General features: G+C 53.3%; 1 protein-coding gene across 1 annotated transcript; it reads left to right on the forward strand.

Annotated features, from left to right (window-relative positions):
• The first annotated feature begins 226 nt into the window (after window positions 1-226).
• CDC25B (cell division cycle 25B) lies at window positions 227-24,738 on the forward strand. Its single transcript, XM_073002174.2, has 16 exons — window positions 227-439; window positions 3,824-3,945; window positions 5,354-5,405; window positions 10,779-10,820; window positions 12,983-13,019; window positions 13,421-13,531; window positions 13,659-13,760; window positions 14,827-14,961; window positions 16,627-16,707; window positions 17,964-18,146; window positions 19,296-19,391; window positions 19,649-19,711; window positions 20,066-20,164; window positions 21,290-21,423; window positions 22,822-22,933; window positions 24,518-24,738. The coding sequence occupies exons 1-16, from the start codon at window positions 288-290 to the stop codon at window positions 24,656-24,658; spliced, it is 1,662 nt and encodes a 553-aa protein (XP_072858275.2). The 5' UTR covers window positions 227-287; the 3' UTR covers window positions 24,659-24,738.
• Window positions 24,739-25,481: the final 743 nt, after the last annotated feature.

Below are 25,481 nucleotides of genomic sequence, written 5' to 3' on the forward strand. Positions count from 1 at the left end.
TCCTCCCGCGCTTCCCTTGCTTCCCGCGCCGCCCCGTCCCGCCTCGCCTCGCCCCGCTTTGCCCCGGCCCGGAGGCCGTGCCTTCCCCGCGGCGGAGCCCCCGCCAAGGCTAACGCCGCCCGCTGTAGCGGCTGCTGCTGCTGCTCCTTGCGCCCCGTCGGGTTGCCTGCCTGCCTGCCTCCCGCTCCGGAGCGCGCAGCCCCCCCCCGGCGCCGGTCCCGCTCTCGCCCCCCCCCGAAAGCCCACCCCCCCCGCTGCCCTCCGCTCTCGCTCCCCCGGGGCTCAGGATGGAGGGGGACGGCGGCTTGCTGGCGGCGGCGTCCCCGCACGTGGGGGCGGAAGGCCCTCGGGCGCGGAAGGGCCCCCCCGCCGGCGGGACCATGTCGCCCGTCACCACCTTGGCCCTCAAGATGGACAAGCAGTTGGCCGGCCTGGGCAGGTGAGGCCGGGAGCGCGGACGGGGGGGGCGCGACAAGGGGGGGCGGCAGGGCTGGAGGGAACGGGAGGGGCCGCGGCGACGGGGACGGGCCATGTGGCCGGAGCGCCTCTCTCTCTCTCTCTCCCTCCCCCCCCCTTTGCCGGAGTCCTCGGCCGCGCCACACGGACACGCGCACAAGCCCCCCCAACTCCCCGCGTCCGCCCTCCCGGGTGCTCTCGGAGTCGCCCGTCCGCCTGCTCTGCGCTCTCGTCCGTGGCGGCGGCCGCCGGGGGGGGGCAACCGGGCGTCTGCCTGGAGCCCCCCCCCAGGACGCTTTTTGGGAGCCCAGGCAGCCGCCCTCTCTCGCCGCCCCCCGTCGCCTTTCGGGGGGGGGTAGCGTGTGCAGGAGCGAGGAGCCCCCCCCCGCCCCCTTGGGGTGCGCTCCCTCCAAAGGCATCCTTGATTCCTCCTGCGCGGGTGGGGGGGGGCTGCAGGTCAAGCCCTTCCCCGCCTTCCTGAGGGGCTGAGGAAGGGGCTCTGCAGGCCAAGGCCCCCGAATCAGGCCGGGCTGCTGGAGGATAAGCCCCCTCCTGTCCGCCCCCCCCCCCGCCGGCAGGCCAGGCTGGTGCAGGGAGGGCAAGTCCCGGCAGGAAAAGTCGGGGGGGGGGGAGAAGGCTACCTGGAAAGGCGGCTTGTGGTCTGGGTTGATCCCTTGGGCCACAGCTGGCTTCCCTGGGCCCCCACGTGGACACTGGTGTGTGTGTGTGTGGGGGGGGAGATCTGGTGCAGGCCCCTGGGGAGTGTAGAGTTGGGGGGGGGAGAGAGAGCAGAAATGGGAGAGGCAGACCGATGATGCTTTACAGAAAGGAGGGGGGGGGAGTAGCCCTGGGGCTGGAGGGGAAGAAGGAAGGCCACGCTCCGCTCCTCTTTGCTAGCCGGGCAGGGGACTCTTGGCCCCTCTGGGGTGGACCCACCAGGTAGCCAGGATGCAGCCCCAGCAGGTGGGGGTGGGGTGGGGGAGTGAGACCCATGGAAACAGCAGGGCTTGCAGCCGGATCCTCCTTGTGTTTCCTCGGGAGTAAAACGCAGAGGTAGAAAATGGTGGCGTAAGGCCACATCTTTGGGAGGTTGCTTTTCAGAGCGCAGCCAGGAATCTTCTCCAGGCTGCGGGGGGGGGGGGGAGCGGCTGGTGTCCAGGAAAACCCAAAAGAGTCTTCTGTGTGTGGGGGGGGTCCTTTAAAGGCTGCCTGGCATTTACTTTGTTGCCCTCATTTTGAAGCGAGCGGGAGCCCCGTGGTTTGGGCAGCTGTGGTTTTTTCTGCACCCTCCGCAGACAAAGGGCGCTGCGTGGATCCAAAACTAGCCTTTCCTTGTGATTTTTGGTGGCCGAATAGAGGTATTCTCCCCCCCCCCCACCGCCTCCATGTCTGAATTGTGTGCAAGGGTCCCCTCCCTCCTTGATTTGCAGACTGCAGCTGCTTTTATCTCATGCCCGCCTTCTGGCTTTCAACTGGTGTCCAGACTCTGTCCATGTGACCCTTTTCTGCAGGACACGCGTCCCTTTTCCCTCTTTGTTTCGGGCTCCCCAGAAGAAAGATCCCATCGTCCTGTGTGGGTGTGCTTCCCCCCCCCCACCTTCTCCTTCCATGGGGAGCTTCTCTGGGGTCTGACCTCTGAGGAATACGGTCCTCCCAGACAGAGCCACTTCTTGGAATTTTTTAACGTGTGCCCCACACAACAAAGATGTTCACGGGTGGTGGAAAGAAAGAGCCTTTTTCCCCTCTTCTCAGACAGAAGCAAATTTTGTAGGGTCAACGGGCACCGAGCTCAGGTCGGTGAACTAATTACAGTCCTCCCATGCCCTCTTTGAATGCCAGCATCCAGAAAGAGGCTTGTGTTAACGATTTTGGGAAGCCGACCGGTCTGTGGCTTTCATCATCTTGAAAGCGCCTGTCTCTGCACATCACGGGCCAGTGTTCTCTGCTCTGAGCCGGGCCTTGTCCTTTGCTGGCTGTCTGGCAGCTTCCCCGGCTCTGTGTTTTTGGACACCCTCGCGCCCCCCCCAATCGGTGTCTGGTCTCTGGGGGAGCTTTTTCCACCTTTGCAAGAGACCCGTCCGGGTTGCATCCCTCGCCCTGAAAAGTGAGAAAGGTGTCCCTGGGCTGTAATCAGGTGGAATGTTCTGGAGGCTGTGGAATAGCGCGCAAGGGGACCTGCAGCCGGCCAGTTCTTCTCTCCTTTCGGGTGGAGCCCAGAGCTTTCAGGGGAAGTGGGTGCGAAACACGCAGCTTCATGGTGGCATCAAGGCAGAATCTTTTACTGGTAGAGAAGCCCATTTGGGCTGGGGGATTCTGCATGTCGTAGCCTGAAAGAAGTAACTTCCTCATGGACTGCTGGGTCCTTCTCTTTGCAAATTCAAGCCTGGCCCTTCTTAGGTAAAAGGCTCAGGAGCCGCCTGGGCAGTGGGACGGGTTATTTGCCCCGGAGGGCAAATATGTCAGGGTAGCCCACGCTGGCTAGGAGAACAGTGGTTCTGAGCTGCTCTCGGGCCATATCTTGCCCCCGGCGATAGACCTGGGCCACGTCACTTCTCTCTGGTGCACTAGAGTCATCAAATGCTTCCTTGATCGTGTTGGTAGAGAACATTTTGTGGCTGGGCAGAGAGGAAATGGGTGCCAGATACCGTTCTATCAGCCTGCCGGGATCCTTCTATCAAGTTCTTTCTCCTAGCTGGCTGGAAGTTTTAGCGCCGAGCGTTTAATCATTAAGCCCTGCTGGGCTTTCATCCTGGCCACGCGGGAGAGATAGCCACTCTGAGGTGGGTTTAGGGCTAAGCCCCGATTTGCTCCAAAGTGGTTTCTTATGATGGGGATGAAATCTGCAAGATACCTTGTAGCTCAAACAGAACTACATGCAAAGGCGGATCTATGAGATACGAAACCTGGGGAAGGTTTCAGGACAAAATGGTGTTATGGCAGGAAAGGAGGGCAATAAAGCCACTTGTCAGGACCAGCTAGAGTCAGTAGAAAGGGCTGCGCAGAGTTTTGTGTTGGACAGCCTGCTTGATGAAAAAACACAACCTGGGGTGTGTGTGGGTGGGTGGAAAGAGGATTGGAACCGGGCACGGCAGGGGCCCTCTCTGGAATATGTTGCAGTGTGCGGGTGGTTCAAAGTGTTCAGGCAGGTCTGGGTTCAAATCCCCCCACTCCACGCCCTAAAGCTCATGGGGTGCTTTGGGGGTCGTAGGCCCACCCTTGGCCACCTAAGCCTTCCCTGTACAGCCGTTGGGAGGATAAGACGGGGCTTGAGGATGCTTGCGGGTAGAGCTCATTTGCCTTGGATGCAGAACAAAACCCATGCTGCTTAGTGGTCTCACCGGGGTGTTCTTTTCCTGTCTCCTTGCAGTGACTGTGACACGCCCAAGAGAAAAAAGCTGGGCACGGACTTCAGGAAGGAGTGGTCCTCGCAGGATTCGGTGTCTTCGGAGTGCTCTCAGGATTCGGTGTCTTCGGAGTCGGCCGACTCAGGTTGGTGGTGGCTTGGATGCGGCTGCCTGCGTTCTTCCTAGAGGCATTGCCTGGGTCTCGGGGGTGTGTGGCCTTTTTTGTTCTTGAAATGGAATTGCCACTTTCTTCACCTCCGTTGAGCGCCAAATGGCACACTTTCCCTTCTTCCATGCATCACACAATGCGCTTTAATCCCAGCCCTGGATGGATAGTTTTGGCTTGGAGTCGCCGCCCTGTCTGCTCCTGGACCTGCCCGAGCCGGACCTGCCCTGGTCCTCCCTTCTCACGGGACGCTGGGAAGAGTCGCCCCCCATAAAGCCTTTAGCCTCGTCTTCCTCCCCCTTCTAGAAGCCCCCCAGCCATTTTCGTAGCCTTAAAGAGACAACTTGCCGTTGAAATAGTCTCTTAAAAGTGGTCGGTGAAACCTCTTCTGCTTGTGATCCTCAGCTATCCTGGCCCATAACATTTTCATGTTTTAATGATGGCGCCACTCCGGCCTCCTCACTTAAAGGACTCTGCACCTTTTGCTTCCCGCGCTTGGAAGCATTCTCCCAGAATGAAGAGGCAGCCCCACGCTTTCCCCTTCCAGTCTTTGATTTGGTTTTAGTTTGGGATGTACTGTTTGAGATCAAGGATGTGGAACTGCATGCCCATTTTTATCCATCTCTGCTTGATTGTACCTCTCATCCTGTTATTTAATTCTGTGGACAAGGATACTTCTTCCCCCTGCCCGCCCGTCCTTTACCTCTTATGATTATGATGATGCTGTAAACAGTGATGGGCAATTATTTGGCTTATAAGCTGGAAACTGCTCCTGTTGGGAACCTCTAGAAGCATTCAGGTTTGGAGAAGGCTGGAGTCCCAAAGAATAGCCACAGCTTTCTTGTGCATCAAATATTCCCTGTGGGACAAATCGAAAATGGTCTTTTCACAATTTGAAGAAACTTCTCCTCTCCTTCTTATCAAACAATGCCAGATTCTGGAGAGGATCCTCTGTCATGACCAGCCTTTGATCTCTTAGGGTTCCGATGAAGAAGACCCAGCAGGGGTTTGATTGCTAAAAGCTTGACCAAACTTGGGGATTTTTCCCTTCACATCCACGGGTCCAGAACCAAACCACTGTAGGATGTTCGCCCGGGAAATGGATTCCTTTAGCTTGCATTTAGAGGTTGGCATGACTTTGAGCAGTTTCTTTCCAGATCGCAGGTACCAGAGAGATTGTGATATCCGTGATCCACTCAGAGAGCAGTTACTGGCCTCTGACTGGATTAAATAGTTGCCAAGTCCATGAGAAAGCTCGAGGGGTTGTTGTTTTTTGGGGGGGGGGGTTGGAATTCTGAACCTGCCTGATTATACTGAGAAGCTGAGTGAGGGAAGAACAGAAAGGCCATTTCCTGCGTCCTTACAAATACCTTTTTTCTTTATTCAGGTATTGGTCCAGATTCACCCAGAGCTCCAGATGCAGAAATATTTGAAGATGTGTAAGTTGGAACTTTTCCCTGATGGCCATACCTGGGGGACTGGGTGGGTATCGCTTCACCTGTTGAGTGCCACTGTACCCACATGATGAGCATTAGTTGAGGCGCTTTAGCAGGGCGGCGTGTTGCGCTGTGATGGTCGGTTGAGGAATTCTGTGATGACCGTGGTTGATGAGGAAGAGGCTTTCTATCTCTGTAGAAGACTCTTGGCTTTGGTTGAAGTACCACTAGGCATGTACAAAGTTCTGCACAGGAATATGAAATCTTGCCTTAGAGCAAGTATGACAGTGGAACCAGTGACCTGGGGAGTTGGTGAGTGCTCCAACCCTGGAGGCATTCAAGAAAAACTTAGATCATCACCTGGCAGGTATGCTTTGATGGTATTCCTGCCTTGAGCAGGGGGTTGGGCTTGATGCCTGATTCTATGAGAAGTCCAGCGCTGGAAGAGGGACCCTGTGGGATCACCCAGTCCAGCCCCTGTCAAGGAGGCCCCCGTGGGGGGAATCAAACCCCCATCCTCTAACTCCACAAACCTCAGCCCCCGAGCCATCTGTAGTTCAGTAAACGCTCTGTGTGTCTAAGCCTCTAGATGTTTTTTTTTCCTGCACCACAGAAACATGCTTCCCTCTGGTTTTGCTGGCTAGAGGAAGGGCTGTTTAAAAACCTTTCCCGCAAACTAGCAGGTTGGCCGATGGCATTTCAGCCGAATTACTTGCATGTTTTGCCTTTCCTCTTACTCGGAAGCTTGTGGAATTGCAGCCAACATACAGATACTGCTCAGAAGGCTTGTTGATAGGAACCGCGACAGGCTGCAGCCTGGTGAAAAACCTGTAACGTCAATTTGAGGTTAGGGTTTAAAGCCTAAAAGGGCTCGGTCCCTGCCTTGAGCTGTGCAGGAGAATATTTTGCTGACGTGTTCAGCACTGCATTTCAGCAGAGAGCAGCCGTTGGAGGTTTCTTACCGAAATCCTGCAGTGGCTTTTCTTTGAAGCTCTTGGGACGGCTCCTCTCCCTTTCTTCCTCCATTGATGGCCTGTGCCTTCATGCTAGCTCTGTTCTCTTTAAAGTGGCAGGATTCTGGTGCTTTGAAACGCTGGTATTCCCCAGAAGTTTGCTTCCAAGGGCCCCATCTCCCACCTAGCCAATTCTGCAAATTCTCTCGATGACAGGGGCTAGATGGTGTCACAGTTTCTGACTCCTTTCTCGTACCCCGGGGATCTGTGCAACGTCTTCCGGGTTTGGGGGAACACCCACGTTGGACTTAACACGGCCTTGTTTGCCTCCAGCTGAAGTTTTTCTTCTGTTGCCCAAGAAAGGTGGGGAATTTCTTTTCCCTCCCGACGGCACCTTTGACTCCAGAAGTCTTGGGTGTGCCAGTCCTTGTTGACAACTTAAGGATTAAAAAAACACCCCAAAAACAAAACGCTGCTCTGCTCAGGGCAGCCTCCTTCGATGCTTCCTCTCTTCAAGGCTCAGGGTGTGGGGAAGGGTTGTGAAAGATTTCTCAGGGTTCGGTGGCTGGCCATGATCTGGTGGTTTCCTGCTCGCTGTTTCTTTAGGGGCTGGCTGGGAGGAGGCTGGCGGGCAGCTTCTGGCCCCTGGCGTGCAGGTGTCTGTGAAACAATTACTTGTTCTGTGTAAGAAATGATAACTGTGTGCAGATCTCTGACGCAAGTCTTCTGCGTGGGAGCATGCATCAGTTGGTCATGGTGAAATGCAACCGGTGGGAACTTTGCTTGATTAAATCCATTTGCGATCTGTAGGGCTAAGTGATCTCGCAGCCCCCAGCCCATATAGACGGTGGCAGTAGTTCCCTGTGTTGCAGGTAATATATCCAAGCTTCATAAACAGTTGCTAAGATAATGAGATTTGATGGAGAAGCTGTAGTCCCCAGCCCCATAAAAGCCTGTGAAAGGTTGAGATTTAATAATCTGCAATAATCTTTGAACGGCAGGGCTGGAAAGGGACCTTATGGGTCATCTAGTCCAGCCCTGTGGGGGGAATCGAACTCCCAACCTCTGGCTCCACAGACGCCTAGATCAACAGAAACAGGCACTGTCTGATTAAAATCAGTAAATCCATGATACGGGGACTCCCTCCAATCCTACTTACTGGTCTGTCTTGGAGTGGGGGAGGGGAGACCCTGTGAGAGGCCGGCTCTTAACATCTGGCCAGGAAGGCAACGTGTAAATGATTCCCGTGCTTTTCACAGAAGTTTTTCTCCTTTAGGGTCCGCTCCTGGCCCCGATTATGCCTCTCAAGGTTTTCTCAAAGGGGGGGGGGTATAGAGGCGTCCAAGGGGCCCCAGGGGCCCACCTGCTTTTCAGAGGAAGGGGAGGGAAACGTCCCCTGCCGCCACCTCCATTCTCTGCCTTGCACATTTTCCAGCTCCGGCAGCTGTGGGGTTGGTGAATGTGTAACTCAGACAGATGGCTGCCGAGGAGGAAGGGGGGGGGAATGAGGTTTCATTTTTCCTTTTTAAGCCCGGAACATCTGCTTGAATGCCTTTACTCCCTTCTTTGGCCTCTCAGAGAGAGAGAGAGAGAGATTGCATTAAAGGCTTGCATTCAAAAGCAGGCTCAGGCTCTCCCCTTCTTCCTGCCCCACCTTCCTCTGGCGTTACATTGAATTGGCCGGCTTAGATGTTGAAATGAACGGCTCCCCCATGGAAGGGGCTTCTTTTCTCTCTCCCTCTCTTCTCTCGGGTTGCAATCCCACTGTTCCTAAGGAGCCCTTTCGTTCCTGGGCCCAGGAGTGCCGGGATACCGACTCTGCCTCCTTTGGATCCGTGCCTTGGAAATTCGCCGTACACATGGCTGGCTGAAGTTATTTTGTGTGCATTGTAAACTGGGGGAAAGCAAACAGGAAACATGGGGTCTCCTCTGTGTGTGATTCAGGCCACGGATGTGGTGCGACGGTGTTTTTTACTTGTGGAAAACAGCAGGAAGAGCCGTGGGCCTTAAATCTAGGAAGTTTGGGACTTGCTTGGCGGAAGGTTAGCTCAAATAAAGCATGTCATGGTTTAAAGTGCCCCGAAATCTCTTGTTTTGTCTGCACTCGACTGACATGGGTACAGCCCCACCCCACCCCCTCCCCAGAAAGAACGCGTGGACCCTGGCTTGTCGGCCAGCAGTTCTCCCATCCCATCTCGGATATAATGGGGTGGGTGGGTGGATGGGAATTTCCTCTTGAGGAGTTTTACGCTGGACCTTGAAGGTGGGTTATTCAGACTGGGGAGCCCGTTAATTCCGATGCCTACATGGAGCAATTTCCTCGGGTTCTGAGTCATGGATCGGGTTTTCTGGAACTAGCCAGCCTCCAGGGTGGATAAAAATCCATGATGGTCTTTTAAAATCCAATGGATTTAAATCAGGAGCTTATTCAGGATGTAAAAAAAATTGGGTTTTTTTAAAAAGAAAATTAAGTTGTACAAAACAAACACCATTTTAGAACACTTTTAATGGAATCCATCATACAAGCCTTTCACGCCACTGAACTGCAGAGAAGCCAAACCTCCCCAGCTAGTTTGGAGGTGGTGAGGAGATACCAGAAGAGGAGGGGTGTGTACGCGTGCGCGTGCTTGCTGAGCATTAGGCAAGAGTGTGGCTGGGGGGGGGGGAGCCTGCTGGAGAGGAGAGGGGCTTTTGCATCAGAGCATGCTGCTTTTAGGCAGGGCGTGAAGAATGCACTCCCCCCCCGCGCCCCGTCCCGCCCCACTGCCCGGATCTTAGAAATCCACTGGTTGTTGCAAATGTTTGGTAGATGCAGTATTGATTTGCATGCATTTAAAAAAAATAGTGGAAAAGAGGGAGAGACAGAGGTGTGGGAGCCCAGTGATGCCCGACAGATGGCCCTTGAGTAGAGCCCCTTCCTTCCTTCCTTCCTCCCCTAAGATTTGCATACAGGTGGGAAAGCTGCAAACGGCGCAGCGGGCCTGTTGCTATGGGAATGCCCTCATTAGGCCCAGGCTGGGACTCCAGAGGGCCCTTTGATCCTCCTCCTTGGCAACCTATTATTTGGGGCCTTTTCTTCCCGAGGCTCCATCAGGCGGGTCCTCCTCTGCCTTTGCCACCAACACCCACAGAGGAGCTTTAGTGACGGGTGGCTCCCCTTTGGGGCCCGCCGGGACCACCCAGGCCCAGCCAGGCCACGCTTAGGGGGGAGCACGGGAGCGGCTGGCGCGCCTGAGAGAAGCCTTGGCCCCCGGGGATGGGGTCGGTGGTTAAAGAGGCGTGCTGTCGATGTCTGGGAGCGCATGTATTTTGCGTGTAGAAGGTTTCGGGTTCAGACACACACACTCCCGCCTCGCCAGATCACGACGGCGGGGAAAATAATGCAATCCATGACGAGCCAAAATCGCTGTGTAGCCCATAAGGAACAAAACAGAGTTGAATAGAAAACAGCGGGAAAAGAGGAGGACATAGTATGAGATGGATTGACTAGTTAAAGGAAACCCCAAGCTTAAGTTGGCAAGAGCTGTTGGCAAGGGCTGTTGAGGACAGGACCATGTGGGAGATCGCTCATTCCTGGGGTCACTATATGTCAGAAGCCGCTTGATGGCAGTGACCACTACAGTTGATTTTACTCACGTGTTACAGAACTGGTGGCGTAAAGGGGCAAGATTCTGAGTTCTTTAGGACTCTCCATCCAACACGGGGGTTCAAAATCAGGAGACGGGAAGTCCGGAAATCTGGCCCAGTGCTTTAGCAGCATGGCTAAAGCCCCATAGCTGCAAGGTGGATGCTGAAACGCCATGGAAAGAGGTGTGAAGAGACCCATGTTTGCCTTGTTGTGGGACTCTTGGGGGGGGGTGCAGCCCCCCCTCCGGGGCCCACTGCAAGAACCCCAGATGGCTCTCCAGCCATCTCTTGACATGGGTTTGCCAGCCACGAAGCCCCCTCCCCTCGTGTCTGCTGGTTCAGCGCAAAACAGCTTTCCTAGAAGAGAAACCCAGCCAAGCTGCATCTGGTTCTCTGCTCAACTCGTTCCCATGTTCCCACCCACAGCCCTGCCCTTCTCCCGGTTTAACGTGCCCCACAGGCAGAACATCCTTCCCGGGCACAATTTTTCACCCCTGACTTTGAATCTGTCAGATATTGGGGGGGCATGAAAAACAGGAGGGCAACTTTGTGCAAAAGAGTTTAAATCCAAAGATTTATGGAGGAAGCCCAAGAAGCAAAGAAGACAGTGGTAGAGCCCAAAGCTCTAACCCACTAGGTACGCTGTATGATTTTTGCACCTTTTAAAATGATTGGGGGGGAAAAAGATTTTAGAGACTGACCCAGTCTAGAGGTGTGGAAGTTTGTGGGTGGAAAATCTCAGCCAGAGAACTGTGAGTTGCTTCATGTTGTTTTCTTTCTCTTCTGCACCCGGCAGGTTTGAGAGGGCGATGCTGGAGTCTCGGAGAGTCCTCAGAAGGTAAGAGTGTGCAGGTTTTGTTGTTCTTTTTCGAAACAGAATAATCTTGTCTTGAAACTTGATGGAAACTGTGCCTAAGCTGTACAAAGTCAAAGGAAGTGGGGTTTAAGTCGTACCTTTCGCTACAGGTCGAAAAGCTTCCAAAGCGTCTGCCTTAAAAACAGACCTTGCTTGAACTGGGGTATTGCAGAGACGAAAAAGGTGCCACGCGTGGCCCTTGTGGGTCTTGTCTCTTTGTCCTGCCACCACAACTTCCAAGCCTGCTTTATATCCAGCATAAAAGGAGAGCCCCGCCTTTCTGGGTCTGCCTGGCTAAACACACCTCTCTTTTTTTGTTACATTATTTGTTGTTTTAAACTATTTATACTCTTGCCTTTCTCCTGAAAGGACCCAGGAGGGCTTCCAGCAGAAAAAACAAGCAGCATTAAGACATTAAAGCAATTAATTGTTACAGTATTTACAAATACATCAACATATGTAATACTAAAGCTGGCAATTTTTTAAAAAAAGTTCTAAACAGTTAAAAACAACCATGAGAAACCATAACAACCTCATTGTTAAAGAAAACACACACAGAGAGAGAGAGAGAGAGAGAGAGAGAGAGGGGCAGGTCTTGGGGAAAGCCTGCTGGAAGTAAAAGGTCTTCTTTGCCTGCTTGCAGAAGGTCAGCCGAGGGGTGGAGGGAACAGCCTGGCCTCCAGTGGGAGGGAGTTCCAAAGCCTCTGGGAGCAGCCACAGAGATAACCATCTTCTATTGTGCCTCTGCTCAAGCTTCAGTTGCATGGTTCGGAAGCAGCAACAGGGTGGGCAAAGTCTTCTGGTTATGGGCGAGAGAGACCTAGGTGACAAAACCCGGGGGTGTGTGTGCAGGAGATGCCCAGGGGTGGAGCGCCCGCATTGCACACAGAAAGTCCTGGTTTCAACCCTGGGGAACCACCCTCTCCACCATGAAACCCTCCCTGAGGAGCTCCACCAGTCAAGGGTGGGGAAAAGCAAGCAAGATAGAACCAAGCGTGGACTTGGGGGGGGGGGGGGACCGCGTCCTGTTGCCTGGCGGAAGAAGGATCTCTGTGGCTTTTCAGCCTCCAGGAACAAGGACATAAATCAGTTTTCCAAGTGCTTTGGAAAGAGCCTGGGAATAAAAGGGCCCACCTCAGCCTGTCTGTGCAGCACCGCTGTGTGAGATTCCAAGGGAGATAATTATTGGCTGGGCCCCTCTCTGGCAGGTGAGCTCCTTTGCCGAGGTAGCAGGAGTCTGGAGTTTTTCAGGCCTCTGACGTTTGGGGGCCGTTCCTTTCTCCCATCTCTTCCCTTTTTTACGCAGGGGTTGAGTGGTTCTCTCCCCACCCAATTCCCTCTAACCTTCCCCCACCAACATACACACGCTCAGACTTCTGAGATCCCCTTTTTTCCTGAGTTGCCACCTTGTTCCAAAAAGCAGATCGCCTCCCGCCTTCTGCCCCAGCCCACCTCTTTCTGCCTCTCATTTTTAGGCATGCTAAGACTCGTGGGCTCTGATGGCGCGGAGAAAGCCGTTACCCTCCGGTGCCTGGGGGGGGGGGAGCAGCGTGGGGGGTGCTTTCTAAGCCAGCATTGCTGAAGAATCTTGGACAGGCTCCAGAGTAGTGGCAGGGGAAGGGCAGGCCCGGTGATGAAAAGGTGGTGGTGGGGGAAATCCCTGGAGGAAGAAGCACTTTACATGTTCCGCTGAGTCTAGTGGCAAAGTTTTTCTCCTGAACTGTGAATAGATCCATTTCATTTTCTTCATGCAATTAAAAAAAATCAAGTTCTTCCTGTTGAGTATGAAAAGAAATGTGCAAAAAAATGATGAATTCTTATGAAAAAAAATGAGTCTGCTTTCTAAATCGTTTGCCATTGGCTTTTCCAAGCTGGGACAATTTGATTTAAATTTTAAAAACCAGGTTTTTGTTTGTTTGTTTGTATGATTTAAGCTTTAATAATCATTTTAAGAATCATCACCAATCACTGCTGGGTCACTAGCAATCCCAGCCGTGGTGACCTGGTGGTGCTTTTTGGCTGTGAAAGGCTCTCCCCCCTCATCTGGGGGGGGGGGCTCCCAAAGGCTTCTTGAGTAGAATCAGACCGTGATGAGAGAGGGCTGAGATCTCACTGTGTGTGTCTTGTCTTTTTTTCCCCCCCAGCGAATCTCTTCCTATCAGAAGAATCCAGTCCTTGCCGGTAAGAGTAACCACTAGTTTGCTTTCAAGCCATTCCTTTGGGGGGGGGGGGAGAGTTCGCTTTGTTTGGGGCGTAACATTCAAGCAGAAGGAAGGAGCCGCTTTGGGAGTGTCAGTCTAGGCACCTAGAAGATGTTTGGGAGCCCAGGGCGATTGGAAATCCTCTGACCGTGTTCAGAGGCAAGGAACCTGGCATACCTTGGAATAGGATGCTGACACTGAGCTGTGAGTCTGCACCGATCCTTGTTCTTCTTCAGTCATCCACGGGGATGCACAGAAGTGTTAAAACTCATCCCGCCCTTCCTTCGGGCCTCCGAACATACCTGGCCCGTTTGGGCCACCCGAGGAAGACATCGCCCGTTCCTTCCTTCCTCCCATGGACTGACCCGCTTTCGTTCCCAGGTGAGGCTTCTGGGTGCCAGCCCAACGCTGAGGAACATCTCCAACTCCGTGGAGTTCCGTGGCTCCGCGGTCCCTGAGAGGGAGTCGAGGCTCAAAGGCCATGTGGAGAATGTAAGTTGGGCTGAGGCCAGTGGCTGTGGGCGATCCCTTCTCTTCCTCCTCCTCCTCCTCCTCCTCCTCCTCCTCCTCCTCCTCCTCCTCCTCGCAGGGAGCCTGGAACGTGTCTTCTCCCCTCCAGGAAGGTGCCGTCTTCAAGAAACCCTTGCAACCCACAAGCAGGCTGTCCTTTGGAGACAAAGACCGTTTCGCACAGAGACCCAGTTCTGCTCCAGATCTCATGGTGAGTGGGGTGCTCGTGGCGTGGCATGCATGGAGGGGTGTGCGCGTGCACGCCTTATGAACAGGGTGTCATTTGGGAGCCACAGAAATGTGCCGTGTAGTTCTCCAGTGGGAGAAAGATTTTATACTACTGTTTGGGTGTTTTGTTGGAAACCTGCATTTCTTGCTGCGGGGTTCCACAGCGTCTCAATGTGAGCTGCCATGGAGTCTTTCTCTTTTGGTGTGCACGTCTCTCTGTGTGTAAGATTTTCATTATTTTAGGCTGACGTCTTTAATAATAATAATAATAATTTTTTTTAATAATAATAATAATTTATTGTCATTGTAAGTATATACACATACAACGAAATTCACAATTTGACCTATGGCGAAGCCCCCAGCTTTTGGTTCACTGGGGTAATGGGAGTCTTTGCCTTGGGGTAAAAGCAGAGACCTACGTCGTCCTAGCAGTCATTCTTTTTTGAAAGAAAACTTAGCCGTGCTGGGGTTAGTTGCACTTCCTTTTGGGGTGGGGAGAGAACTGCCTTTGCTACAGAGGGGGCTGGCCCCTGAGGGGTCTGGGAGCTAAGATGTGACTTACACACACACCAGAAAGCCCCACGCTGATGTGACACACACACACACACACACACACACACAGAGAGAGAGAGAGAGAGAAAGCCCCACACTGCTTTGCCAAGAGGATTGAGGGTCTTCTCTGAAGAGGAGACGGGCAGTGTGTGCTGCAGGATCCTGTGGGGTCTGCTCCTTCCACCACGTTTCAGCCTGGCCTGATCTCCTTCCCCTTCCACATGCTCATTCTTGTATTGTGACCGTGTTTGCACTCCTCTTCAGCAGAACTGTCTCTGCGAATGGACAGCCCAGAGCGCTGTGCTCAGGGAAGGGTCCTCTTGCCTAGACGCTTGCAGGAAAAGGCACCGTGAAAACGAACAGGGGGGTTGGACAGGAGACGCAAGCACACGGTCTGTAAAGTGACTCGTTGACTCTTCTAACGACCAGCTCGGAAGGAAACAGCCAAGGGAAGGCCCGGTGAAAACCCCTGCTCCTTTTCTCTCCCTCGGCTTCAGCTTTGCAGTCCCGACAAGGAGAACGTCGGCCCGGAGTTTGCAAGCCCTGTCTGCCTCCGACGCTCCTCGCTGACGTCCTTCATGACCGACGAGGACGATGGCTTTATGGAAATCCTGGATGAAGAGGAGCTGAAGGTGAGGCGGGGGTTGGTCATCGTGGAACCCCTGGCATCCGTCCGTGTGCTGTGCATGTGAAATGTATTTCCAAAATATGTGCCGCACCAGAGCAACGAACAGGCTGTGGGGTGTGATCTGTGGTTTGCAGCAGACTTGATGTGACGCGAGGGGCGGGGAGGTTCCCAGAGAATTTGCAGACAGATGGGTAAATTTTGGCCGGCGCTTCATCGACACATCTGTGCTTCATTCTGCAAACGTGTGTGTGTGGTTCTGAGTCCTGCTGCTTTTTTTGGGGGGGGGGTGCCCCTTGTCCTTTGAATCACAGTGCATGTACGGAGGGATGTCTAGGGGCAGGAACTCACAGCTAGGATAGTCTTAAGGTGTGAGGGTTCCCCCACTCCCCCCAATAAGAGAAAATAGAGGGTGTTGCTGTTCCATTAAGCTGAACGGTGCACCAAAACCCAGATCCTAGTAGGGAGGCTCTGAGCCACCCCTTTGAAGGGAGCTTGGATTTTGCGCTGCGGCGCAACGAGCGAGGGGTCTGGACCTCTTTGGCACCAGATGGCACTGCTTTCGCCCTGTCGGCTTGGGCGCATGCTGGGCTCAGGAGAGCCGAGGGTGCTGGCGTGGGTGTTCTGGTCTCCATCCCTCCCCTTTTGGGGAGGACGGGGAGCCGCACCTTCCGCATGTGGCCCTGGCTGCCTCTCCCATCCGCCTGAGCCAGCAGAGCCAGTGATGAGGAAGGGGGTGGGGGGGCGCATCTCAGCGATGTTCGGAGGCCGCCGCTGTTCACCCACCCCTGGACTAGCGTTTGCTTCGCCATGAGCAGTGTGTGTGTGTGTGTGTGTCCTTTGCCTCACACCTCAGAGACACGCCCAGGGGAGGAACCCGTTGGGCTCAAGGGCTCTGTCCCTCCCCCCCCCCGGCGAGGGTGGCCTTGCCTGTGTCGTTGGGCTCCCTGCAGAAGAGCTATGAGGAGAAGAACACGCAGAGAGGAGGGATTTGCAAGAGTTCTTCCTGGCTGTGCTTCACTTCGCTTTTTAGCAGTCTCTAAAACAAGGAGGGGGGCCCCTCAGATTCCACAGCCATGCCCCGAGCTGTTGTTACCCACCAAAGAAAAGAGAACTTTTAAATACTGTACACAGGACTAAGTTTTGTAGTTAGAAACGTTTGCACCCGGGTTTGCTCCTGAGTAGAGTTGGCTTGGCTTGGCTTTGCTTCCCCCACCCATGGCTGGACTTCCAACACTTCCCGGGGATCCTCCCCAAACTGAGAGTTGAGTCCTAGTTTGAGAATGGATTCCCTGCTGCTGCGTTCTTGCGAGGTCTCCTTGTTCTGACTGCAGAGAAGATCCATGCAGAGAGACCTTTTGGGGTGGCCTGGCTCTCCTGGTGACCAAAAAGCACAGGAGAGCATTTTTTGGGAGGGGGGGGGAGAAGGAGGTGTACCTCTCTGCCTTGGAATGTCTGTCTCTCTGTCTGTGTGTGTGTGTGTTGTAGCCACGCTTTTTCCTGCCTGCCTGCTTGCCTTCTGGGGAGAGAGGGTGGGATTTGAGCCCCTCCTGCAAGTTGGAGGGCATGTGTGGGGTGGGGTGGCTTTTTTTCTGGCTGGTTTGTTTTCCCCAACAAGCCAGGCTGTCTCCAGTGCCCTGATTTTTACTGGGCTGTCCATTCCCTTTTACAGAGTGATGCAGGCGTCCCTTTAGGTATGGAGAACTTGCTGATGGCTCCACTGGTGAGAAAAGAGGAGGAGGAGTCTGCACAGGTGTGTGTGTGTGTGTGTGTGTTCCTTCCTTCCTTCCTTCCTCCCTGTCCTGCGTTGGTTCTGCCTTCATGTCTTGCCTTCCACCTTCCTTTTTCTTTCTTTACTTCTTTCATGATTAACATCTTTTCTTCTTTCTGCCTTTTTTATCTTTCTCTTTCTTTCTTTCTTTCTTTCTTTCTGTCTTTCTTTCTTTCTTTCTTTCTTTCTTTCTGTCTTTCTGTCTTCCTTCCTTCCTTCCTTTCTTTCTTTCTTTCTTTCTTTCTGTCTTTCTGTCTTTCTGTCTTTCTGTCTTTCTGTCTTCCTTTCTGTCTTCCTTTCTGTCTTCCTTTCTTTTTTTGTTCGTTATTTTGATCCTTCATTGTTTTCCTTTTTCTCTCCTTCCTTCCTTCCTACCTACATAGGCTGTAAAAGACCACTGAACAGCCCAAAATGAAAAAAAGAAGCAATTAAAACCTGTACCAGACAAGATACTCAACCCCCTGAAAGCGTTAATCAAATAAGTGTCTTCTAGTTCTGGAAGGAGTCTTGAAAATCTATAGAAGTGTTTTTTTTGGGGGGGGGGAAGTGGGCGGAAGAGATGATGATCAGGTCAGGTTTGCCAGAGGGGACCATGAGAGGGGTTGCCCTAGAGGGGAAGGGGCCACGAGTCCCGTGGCCGAGCGCGAGCTCGGCTGCCCCAGCTCCCGGCCGGAAGGGGCACAGCCTCTCTCTCCCTGGGGAGCAGCTCCTGCTCCAGGTGACATTAAGCAGGGAGGGACCGGCAGGGTTTGGACTTGGTTTAAGGCAGGACCCGATGGATCTGGTGGCCGATTGAGAGAAGGTGAACTCAGCAGGTCCATACGTGCAATGTGGTTCATGGGGGACGTGGGAGACGTGGCTCGCTCTCCTCCTGGGGCTCAGCCCAGGTGCCCAGGAGCGTTTGCCTGCTGGCCCCTGTCTGTCTGGGCTTGGGGAGGGAGGGTTCAGGGAACCCTCTCTGGGACCGGCAAGGATGGAACCAGGCGGGTGCAGAGGTCTCTGTTCCAAGGAGCCGAGTTCCCTTCTTCTTTTGCAAAGAGACCCCTGGGTGGGCGCGACTCCTCTTATAGGGGATTCTCGGTGTGATGGTCAGCCTGTTGAGAAACCTCACGAGACAAAGTGGTCTCGAGCCCCCCCCCCCCCCCCCCCCAAAATCTGGCTTGAGATTCTGGACCAAGAGAATCCATCCCAGACATGGCAGCTTCTCTTTCTCTCCTCTCCGCTCCCCACCTGAGCAGACCCCACTGGGTACCAGCAGAGGCTGCCGCCTTTTCCGCTCTCCGTCCATGCCGACCAGCGTCATCCGGCCCGTCCTGAAGCGGCTGGACCGGCCGCAGGACAAAGAGAGAGATACGCCAGTGAAAACCAAGAGGCGGAAGAGTCTGGCTGGGAACACCATCGCTGAGAAGGCGGAAGAGCCGGTAGGTTGTTGGTGCAGGGAGGGCGCTGTCGCTGGGTTGGGGGGCGCAGGGTTTGTGTGTGATGACGGGGGTCGTATTGTCTTATCAGCATGACCACAAGGGCTCAGGAATGTCGGCTCCAGGCATGTGGCCCTTGCTGGCTGGCCCTCTCTTTTGGGCCCGTTTTTGCAAACTATCTGGGTTTCTCTCCTTCCAAGGAGAGGGGGGGGATGCTTTGGGCTCCTGATGAAGTCTGAGCTGGCAATATCTTGGTCTGGTTTAGTCCTAATGCTTAGAGGAAGATGAGGAAGCAAAAATCCCCGTCAATCTTGGAGGCAGAGTCTGTGAGAAGGCCGTCTCCAAAGCGGAAAGGTGGGCAGGCGCCGGCTGTCTCCGTCCGTGGTCGCCTTTCCCTTTTGCAGGAAGCCACTGGGTGGTCGCCTTGGTTGCGTTAGGACTGCGGTGCTATCCAGGCGCCCCTGCTCGGCCTGGGCTTTGGGAATTGGGGAAGAACATTTCCTGCCTGCCTGCCTGCCAGCTCAGCTGCCCTTGGGAAAGGTTGCAAGGGGGCTCTTAAAGGCCTCCCGACACGGCTGCCTCTTTTTGGGGTCCTAAGAGGGCTAAGAGTTATTGGCTGGGGTGTCCACCGTGAACACACTGGGCTGCCGTGTAGGGAAGGGCCCTCTCCTGGGACAGGAGGCAAAACAAAAGGTGCCTTTGGATTTTCCAACTCTGCGTCGGAGCTGGGAATGTTGATGTCTGTTGTGGCCGAGTAGTTTTTGAGGAGCGATGAATTCCGGTTTATATTCATGACACCGCCTGGGCTGTTCTTGCTTCGTAGGATAATCCTATATAAAATTAGCAGCGAGGATTTGGGGGTTGGTTGTGTTTCTGTCTGTCTCTTTTAAAAAGGCATTCGTTTTGCAGAGCAGCCCCCCCCCCGCCCCAAATAATCTTCAGCAAACCCTACAAGGCTCTGAGCTCCGCTTTAGGTTTGCAATGTATCTTTTGGGTTCCGTTGAGAGGACTCTTCTGGCTCAGGAAGCAATTTGCGCCATTCTTAAGAAGCAGTGGGTTTTTTTTTTTTTAAAGCTCCCCCCAGCCCCCAAATCCTCAAGTCACGTCCGCGTGGCTTCCTCAGCCTCCTTGCTCCGTCTTTTTCCCCACCAGAAGCCACGTCTCGTCCGCTCTCGCTCCTGCTGCCCCAGCGAGATTGCAAACATTCTGGACAACGACCACCGGGAGCTGATTGGAGACTTCTCAAAGGTAACGGCTGGGCCAGAGGCCTGCTTCTCTCCCCCCTGAGAGGGGTCCCTGCCATGTCCTCCCCATTTCCCAAAAAGCTTGGGGACCTGGTTGGGGGGGGCAAGCGGCACAGGTAGGAAAGTGGCTCCTTCTGGTAGGTTCGGAAAAGGGGGGCACTTTGCCGGGGGGGGGGGGCGGCTCTGGTCCGCTCCTCATCCTCACCGCTTTCCCTCTCCTTTCCGCCGCCTGCTCACCTGCCGGGTCTCTCACCTGCTTAGGCGTATCTTCTGCAGACGGTAGAAGGCAAGCATCAGGATCTCAAGTACATCTCTCCTGAAATGGTAAGGAAGCACGGATCTGGCCTCTGTCCCCCGTCGGGCCCTGGGAGCCTCCTAGCCCGGCTGCTGTTTCCCCTTCCCCCTGTTGGCCCTCCCTTTAGGAGAAGGGGCAGGGACACGGGCTGGTGGGTGGATGGCCAGCGTAAGATTTTTTGGGGAATGTGTTTATTTATTTCCTTTCGACACCACCCCTCTGATCAGCAGTTACTCCGGGCGGTTCACAGCAGGGCTCTTTCAGAGCTTGGCTTTTCCACCTGATCTGATCGTTGATGTTCAGCCTCGTGTGTTCTGTTTCATCGTCTCTGGTTTGGTTGTTCCGCATTGATCCGTTTTGAAAATACGTTTCTTTGCCCGCAGATGGTGGCGGTGTTGAGCGGCCAGTTCAGCAACCTCATTGAGAACTGTGTGATTGTGGACTGCAGGTACCCCTACGAATATGAAGGGGGTCACATCAAGGTTGGTTCTCTACCCGCCACCTTTTTTTTCTCTCTCCTCATGGGCCTATTGCTGGCTTCAGATCCCACCTGGGGCGAAAGGTCCATTGGCGAGCACCCTTCGGAGGGCTGGTTCTCCTCTTTAAAGCCCTGCTCTCCAAAACCATCTGACAGGATGCGTGCTTCTCGATCCGCCCAGCCATGCGCCAAGGCGGTACACATCACAGCCTCTCTCCCAGGTGTCGCGGTGGCAGCAAGGCAAAGCAGGGCCTCCTTGGTGGTAGTTCCCTTGTTTGTGAAACTCTTTTCACAGGGAGGGTCTCTGCGCGTTGATTTTGCTGCTTTCTCACGACAAGGCAAAAGCTCTCCTTTCCATAACGAAAGGCACAGGCCTGGATTTTCCCATGTGAAACTCTGATCTCTTCATTGTGACTGAGATCCTGGGGCAAAGCTGTCCCTAAACATTCCTGGAGTTTAATCTAAGGTTCCCTCTGATAGGCACAGATTATAGTCTGATGTCTGTGGCATAAGCAGGCAATGAAAGGAACTGTTAAGGTGATAATGACAGCTGTTGGCTTTATTTTCTTGGGGTGGGGTTGGACCTTTGAGGGCAGTAATGGGATGTTAGCATCCATTCCCCTCCTTTCATGATGCAGGGGTTGGGATGGGGGGGGCACAATGGCCGTCAGCAGCCAAGTCAAGGAAAAAAGGCTATGCCTCTGGTCACCCCAGCATGGCGGTCTGCTTGCTGGAAATGCCCATCATTTCTTCTCCCTGAAATTTACAGCGGAGGTTGCAACCTCTTCCTTTTTCATGCCAGTGTTTGAAAGGCCAAGGGGAGGAAGAGCTAGAGTGTTAGCCTCCTGTTCTAGCTTTTATTTCCTGTCCAATTTTTAGCATTTTGTAAACTGACTTTGCTTTGGGGTGAGCAAGGGAGCTTGGCTCAGCCACGGTGAAACGGTCTTCCACCCGGTGTCTGGAAGGGTTTGGTTGGAAAGCTGTCATGCAGGCTCTCTCTGGCTTGGCTCACCCCTTCATCTGTTCCATTTATATTTTGTTCGACCGGCGTGGAGAGGGGAGAAAGACACGGCGCGTCCTCGCTGGCCTCTCGCGTCTTGCAAAAAGGCCTGCTTTTCTCTCCCTTCAGGGGGCTGTTAACCTTCCGCTGGAGAAAGATGTGGAAGAGTTCCTTCTCAAGAAGCCCATTGTGCCGTTTGACTCGACCAAGAGGGTGATTGTGGTCTTCCACTGCGAGTTCTCCTCCGAGAGGGGCCCTCGGATGTAAGTAAGCTTTGCTTGGTGGCTCTCCTTCTGCCAACCTCCTCTAGTGCCTGCTTTTGGGCTTGGTTTTCCCCCCCCCCCAACCTCTGTATTCCCCTGCAAGGGCCTGCAGGTGCTGTCATAGTCCAGCTGGGAAGGAAGCGACTTCCTTCCTTCATCAGCTCCTTCCTTCCATCTCTCTGTCCGTCTGTCCATCCATCACCAGCTCCTTCTTTCCTGCCTTCCTTTTCCTTCCTTCCTTCATCAGCTCCTTCCTTCCATCTGTCTGTCTGTCTGTCCGTCCATCACCAGCTCCTTCCTTCCTAATCCACAATCAAGATGATTCCTGGTTGAATTGTATGGATGCAAAAGCTGGAGAGTGAAGCAAGTGGGCAGGAAAAAGACAGGTTTGTTTGAAGTGTAGCTCCAGAAGAGAGTTTTACAGATCCCCTGGATCACCAGAAAGGTGAACAAGAGGGTCCTCAAGCAAATTAAGCCTGAAAACTGTCCAGAAGCAAAAACAAAATAGCTGAGACTACTGAAATTTGGGCACATCCTGAAAAGACTCCTGGATAGCTCAGTGGTTTAGGTTTCCTTCTGTGGAGCCAGAATTTGGGAGTTCGATTCCCGCCCCCCGCACTGGGTCTCCTTGATAGGGGCTGGACTGGATGATCCATAGAATTTCTTCCAGCTTTGCAGTTCATCATCATCATCATGAAGACGAGATTCACCGGAACAGACCGAACAGACCGTACGGCTGGGAAAAGATGAAGGCAGCAGGAGGGCTGAACACAAGAGAGATTGACACAATAAAGGATGATGTAGCCTTAAATTTGCAAAACCTGAATGCAAGATGTGTATTTTTGTGCTCTGTTCAGAGGAAATGTAGCTGCCTAAGTTGTGAGTGACAGGCCTTCAGGCGATGAACTCTGAAGGTTAGCTTTCATTTCACAGATTTTTTTTTAAAACTGTGAGAAGCAAGCCTGCTTCATGGGAGGAGACTCTGATCACCATTTGCTGCTTACTTCACAAAAGCTGGATTCAGCCCCTGTGGACAACGCCTTCGTTTCTTCCTGTTTGTGGCAAGCATCAAGAACTGAAAGACAGCCCTTGGGGGCTTTCCTGGGGTGCCTGCCAGTCTTGTGTCTTAAGTAGCAAAATAGAGGGAATATATTCATGATGGTTTTCTGCTGCGATTGGGCAATTTCCTCTCTCTTGTCACCTAACTGAAAAAGAAGAAAACCGAACCACCTGCGTGCTTAGAGAACTTTCTGTCACTTATTGGGGGAACTTTTGCCTTGAAACTGAAACCTCTCTTTTTTTCGGTATTTGTTGTTTGGATCGGAGAGAAGCCTCTGGTGTCTCTCCTCTCTGCATATCTCAGACGGTCCCTAACGATGCTTTCTTCCTTTCTTGAAGGTGTCGCTTTGTGAGGGAAAAAGACCGCGCGTGCAACGATTATCCGTCTTTGCACTATCCTGAGCTGTACGTCTTGAAAGGAGGCTATAAAGAATTTTTCCCCCAATATCGAGTGAGTTGGTTCCTGATAGGAGTCTTAGCTGCATGTAACAAGACCGATTGGGTTTATTATAAATAAAGCTGGGTCCGGTGGCTTTAAAAGGGAGTTGGAGAAATGGGCAGCAGAGAAGGGATTCCAGTCCACAGTCAGGTTGCCTCCGTTGCCAGATGTAAGTCATAGGTCCTTAATTGCACAAATCCATAGGTGTGCAAAGCCTATGCCACAGTTACTCAGTCCACCAGGAAAGCAGTGGGAAAGGTTTAAATTATCGGTGCACTGACAGAGTAGTCCAGAAGAAAAGAGCATGCTGAGAAAACCTTCACCCATCTGGTATCCTCAAGATGCATTAGGACTACATTGCCCCTCATCCCCCATCAGCCTGACTGTTTAGCAGTGGTGGGAGAAGGGTGCAGGGGGACAACCTAATCAGTTGCCCCCTTCCCTACACTGCCCTCCATTGCCAGGGAGATTGGCCTGGACCAAGATTCTCCCCACCACTCACTGGCCAACACAACTCTGCAGGTTTGGCCGGGGTGGGGGAGAGCCTTCTAATTTACAAGATCATGGTAAGAATTAGCAACAGGAGTGGAATGACGTGTTTTGGGGCACTGGAAGAAAGTGTACTGTCTATATTGTGCAGTGTAGGTGTGTGTATGTGTGTGTTTGTGCATATATACACACACAGAGTGGTGCCTCGCATAGCGATTGCTCCACATAGCAAAGAAATCGCTTTGCAATGCTGTTTTTGCGATCGCAAAAGCGATCGCTTTGCGATAGCCCCTATGGGGAAAATTCGTTTTGCGATGATCGCAGGGAAGCGATCATCGCAAACGCCCCATTTTCGGCCAGCTGATTGGCAGTTCCAAAATGGCCGCCCGCTGTGTTGCCTCGCTTTAGAGGCACCGAAAATGGCCACCGCAATGGAGGATTTTCGCTTAAAGTTAGTTTAGGAGCCCATAGGAACGCATTGAAGGGGTTTCAATGTGTTTCTATGGGCTTTTTAAAATCACTTAGCGACTAAATCACTTAGCGATTTTTGCTGCACGGATTAACGTTGCTAAGTGAGGCACCACTGTATATGAAAATTTTGCAGTTCCTTTTGTTCATATATATGTACATATGCACACACTGTGTGTGTGTACATATATATCAATGAAAGTTGCTGCAGTTATTTCTGGGAGTCATAGTTCTTCAGGAGACGCCTTCTGGAGAGCCTAATGGGCAGTGAGACTACGACTCCCAGCGTCCTCCACTTAACAAGAGGATAATGTAAGGATCGCCAGAAGGAATCCCTTGTTGACACGATACATCGTTCACATGGGAGAGGCAACAGTGGGCACTTTGGAATAAATTTGCTGCCTCCCTTCCGAAATCTGTCTGTGAGGCTGATGGGTAGATGTCATCTCCAGTGTGGGAGGCAAGGTGTGGTTCTGTGTATCGGCTGCCGTCGGGTTTAAGTCGTGCTTTTGGGTTTTCGGTGCATTTGCCCCGGGGGCAGCCCCATGGGGAAGAGGCCTTTGCTCGGACCCCCCGCCAGAGCTGGTCTTGGGTTGCTCATTCTTTTCTCTCTCTCTCTCTCTCTCTCTGCCCGGCCAGGGACACTGCGAACCCCAGAACTACCGCCCGATGCACCACAAGGACTTCAAGGAGGACCTGCGGACCTTCCGCCTGAAGAGCCGCACGTGGGCTGGAGAGAAGAGCAAGCGAGAACTCTACAGTCGTCTCAAGAATCTCTGAAGCCCCCCGAGGGGGCAGGCAGGCGGCCGGCCGGCCAGCAGGGGATGGGGGTGGGGGGGAGAGGGATTGGGGGGGAGGGAGGAAGACTCCAGAGGCGGACCTTACTGCTTCACACGGACAGAAGACGTGCTCCATCTTGCTGCCCCCACCCCAAACAGATCCACAACAGGCTTCGACAGGCCAGACAAAGAACAGAACCCTTTTCTCTTCTGATGGTGCTTTGCTCCTTTTCCCCGGAGACGATGGTCTTCCTGCTGCTGCTGCTCTGACAGGCATGACCCCCTCCGGCTCCAGCAGGCTGGAAATCCACCCTGAGGCTGTCAACCCGTCCTCTGGCTCGGTCTCCTCCTTTCCTCGGAGTCTCAGGACCAACTCGGAAGCCCTTCAGGGCAGGACACACCGGTGGGGGAAATGGCCTTCGGGCTTCACAAGGAACCTCGGTGGGCAAGCTACATGAGAGCGATGTACGTGCGCCCGTGTGTTTGTCATCTGGAATCCAGTTGTGCTGGAAAGTGACCAAGGGAAGGCGGAGTTGGAAACTTGCATTGAAAATCCAATTATTATTATTATTATTTTGAATGCCCTTGGGCCTTTGCCCCAGCCCAGATGTTCTTAAACAAGAGGGGAAGAGTTCTGGTAAGATGGATGCTGTTGTGCCTAGAGAAGAGCAAAGATAAAGTCCTTGGGATCAGAGATGGAAAGGGGGGGGCGGTTTAAGATTCGCGTTCAAAAAAGTGGATGTCTTGGGGGAATCCTTAAGAGATGGGCTGTGAAGATAATGGGGACGGGTGGATTTGACCGGCAAAGGCATATCTTTGGAATG

Source organism: Pogona vitticeps, chromosome 5 (assembly GCF_051106095.1).
Source record: "Pogona vitticeps strain Pit_001003342236 chromosome 5, PviZW2.1, whole genome shotgun sequence".
NCBI lineage: Eukaryota > Metazoa > Chordata > Lepidosauria > Squamata > Agamidae > Pogona > Pogona vitticeps.

Coding starts and splice junctions, on each gene's coding strand:
- CDC25B (XM_073002174.2), top strand. CDS start 288: ATGGAGGGGGACGGCGGCTTGCTGGCGGCGGCGTCCCCGCACGTGGGG. Junction 13,761..14,826: donor GTTCTGCTCCAGATCTCATG/GTGAGTGGGGTG, acceptor CCTCGGCTTCAG/CTTTGCAGTCCCGACAAGGA. Junction 19,712..20,065: donor AGTACATCTCTCCTGAAATG/GTAAGGAAGCAC, acceptor CTTTGCCCGCAG/ATGGTGGCGGTGTTGAGCGG.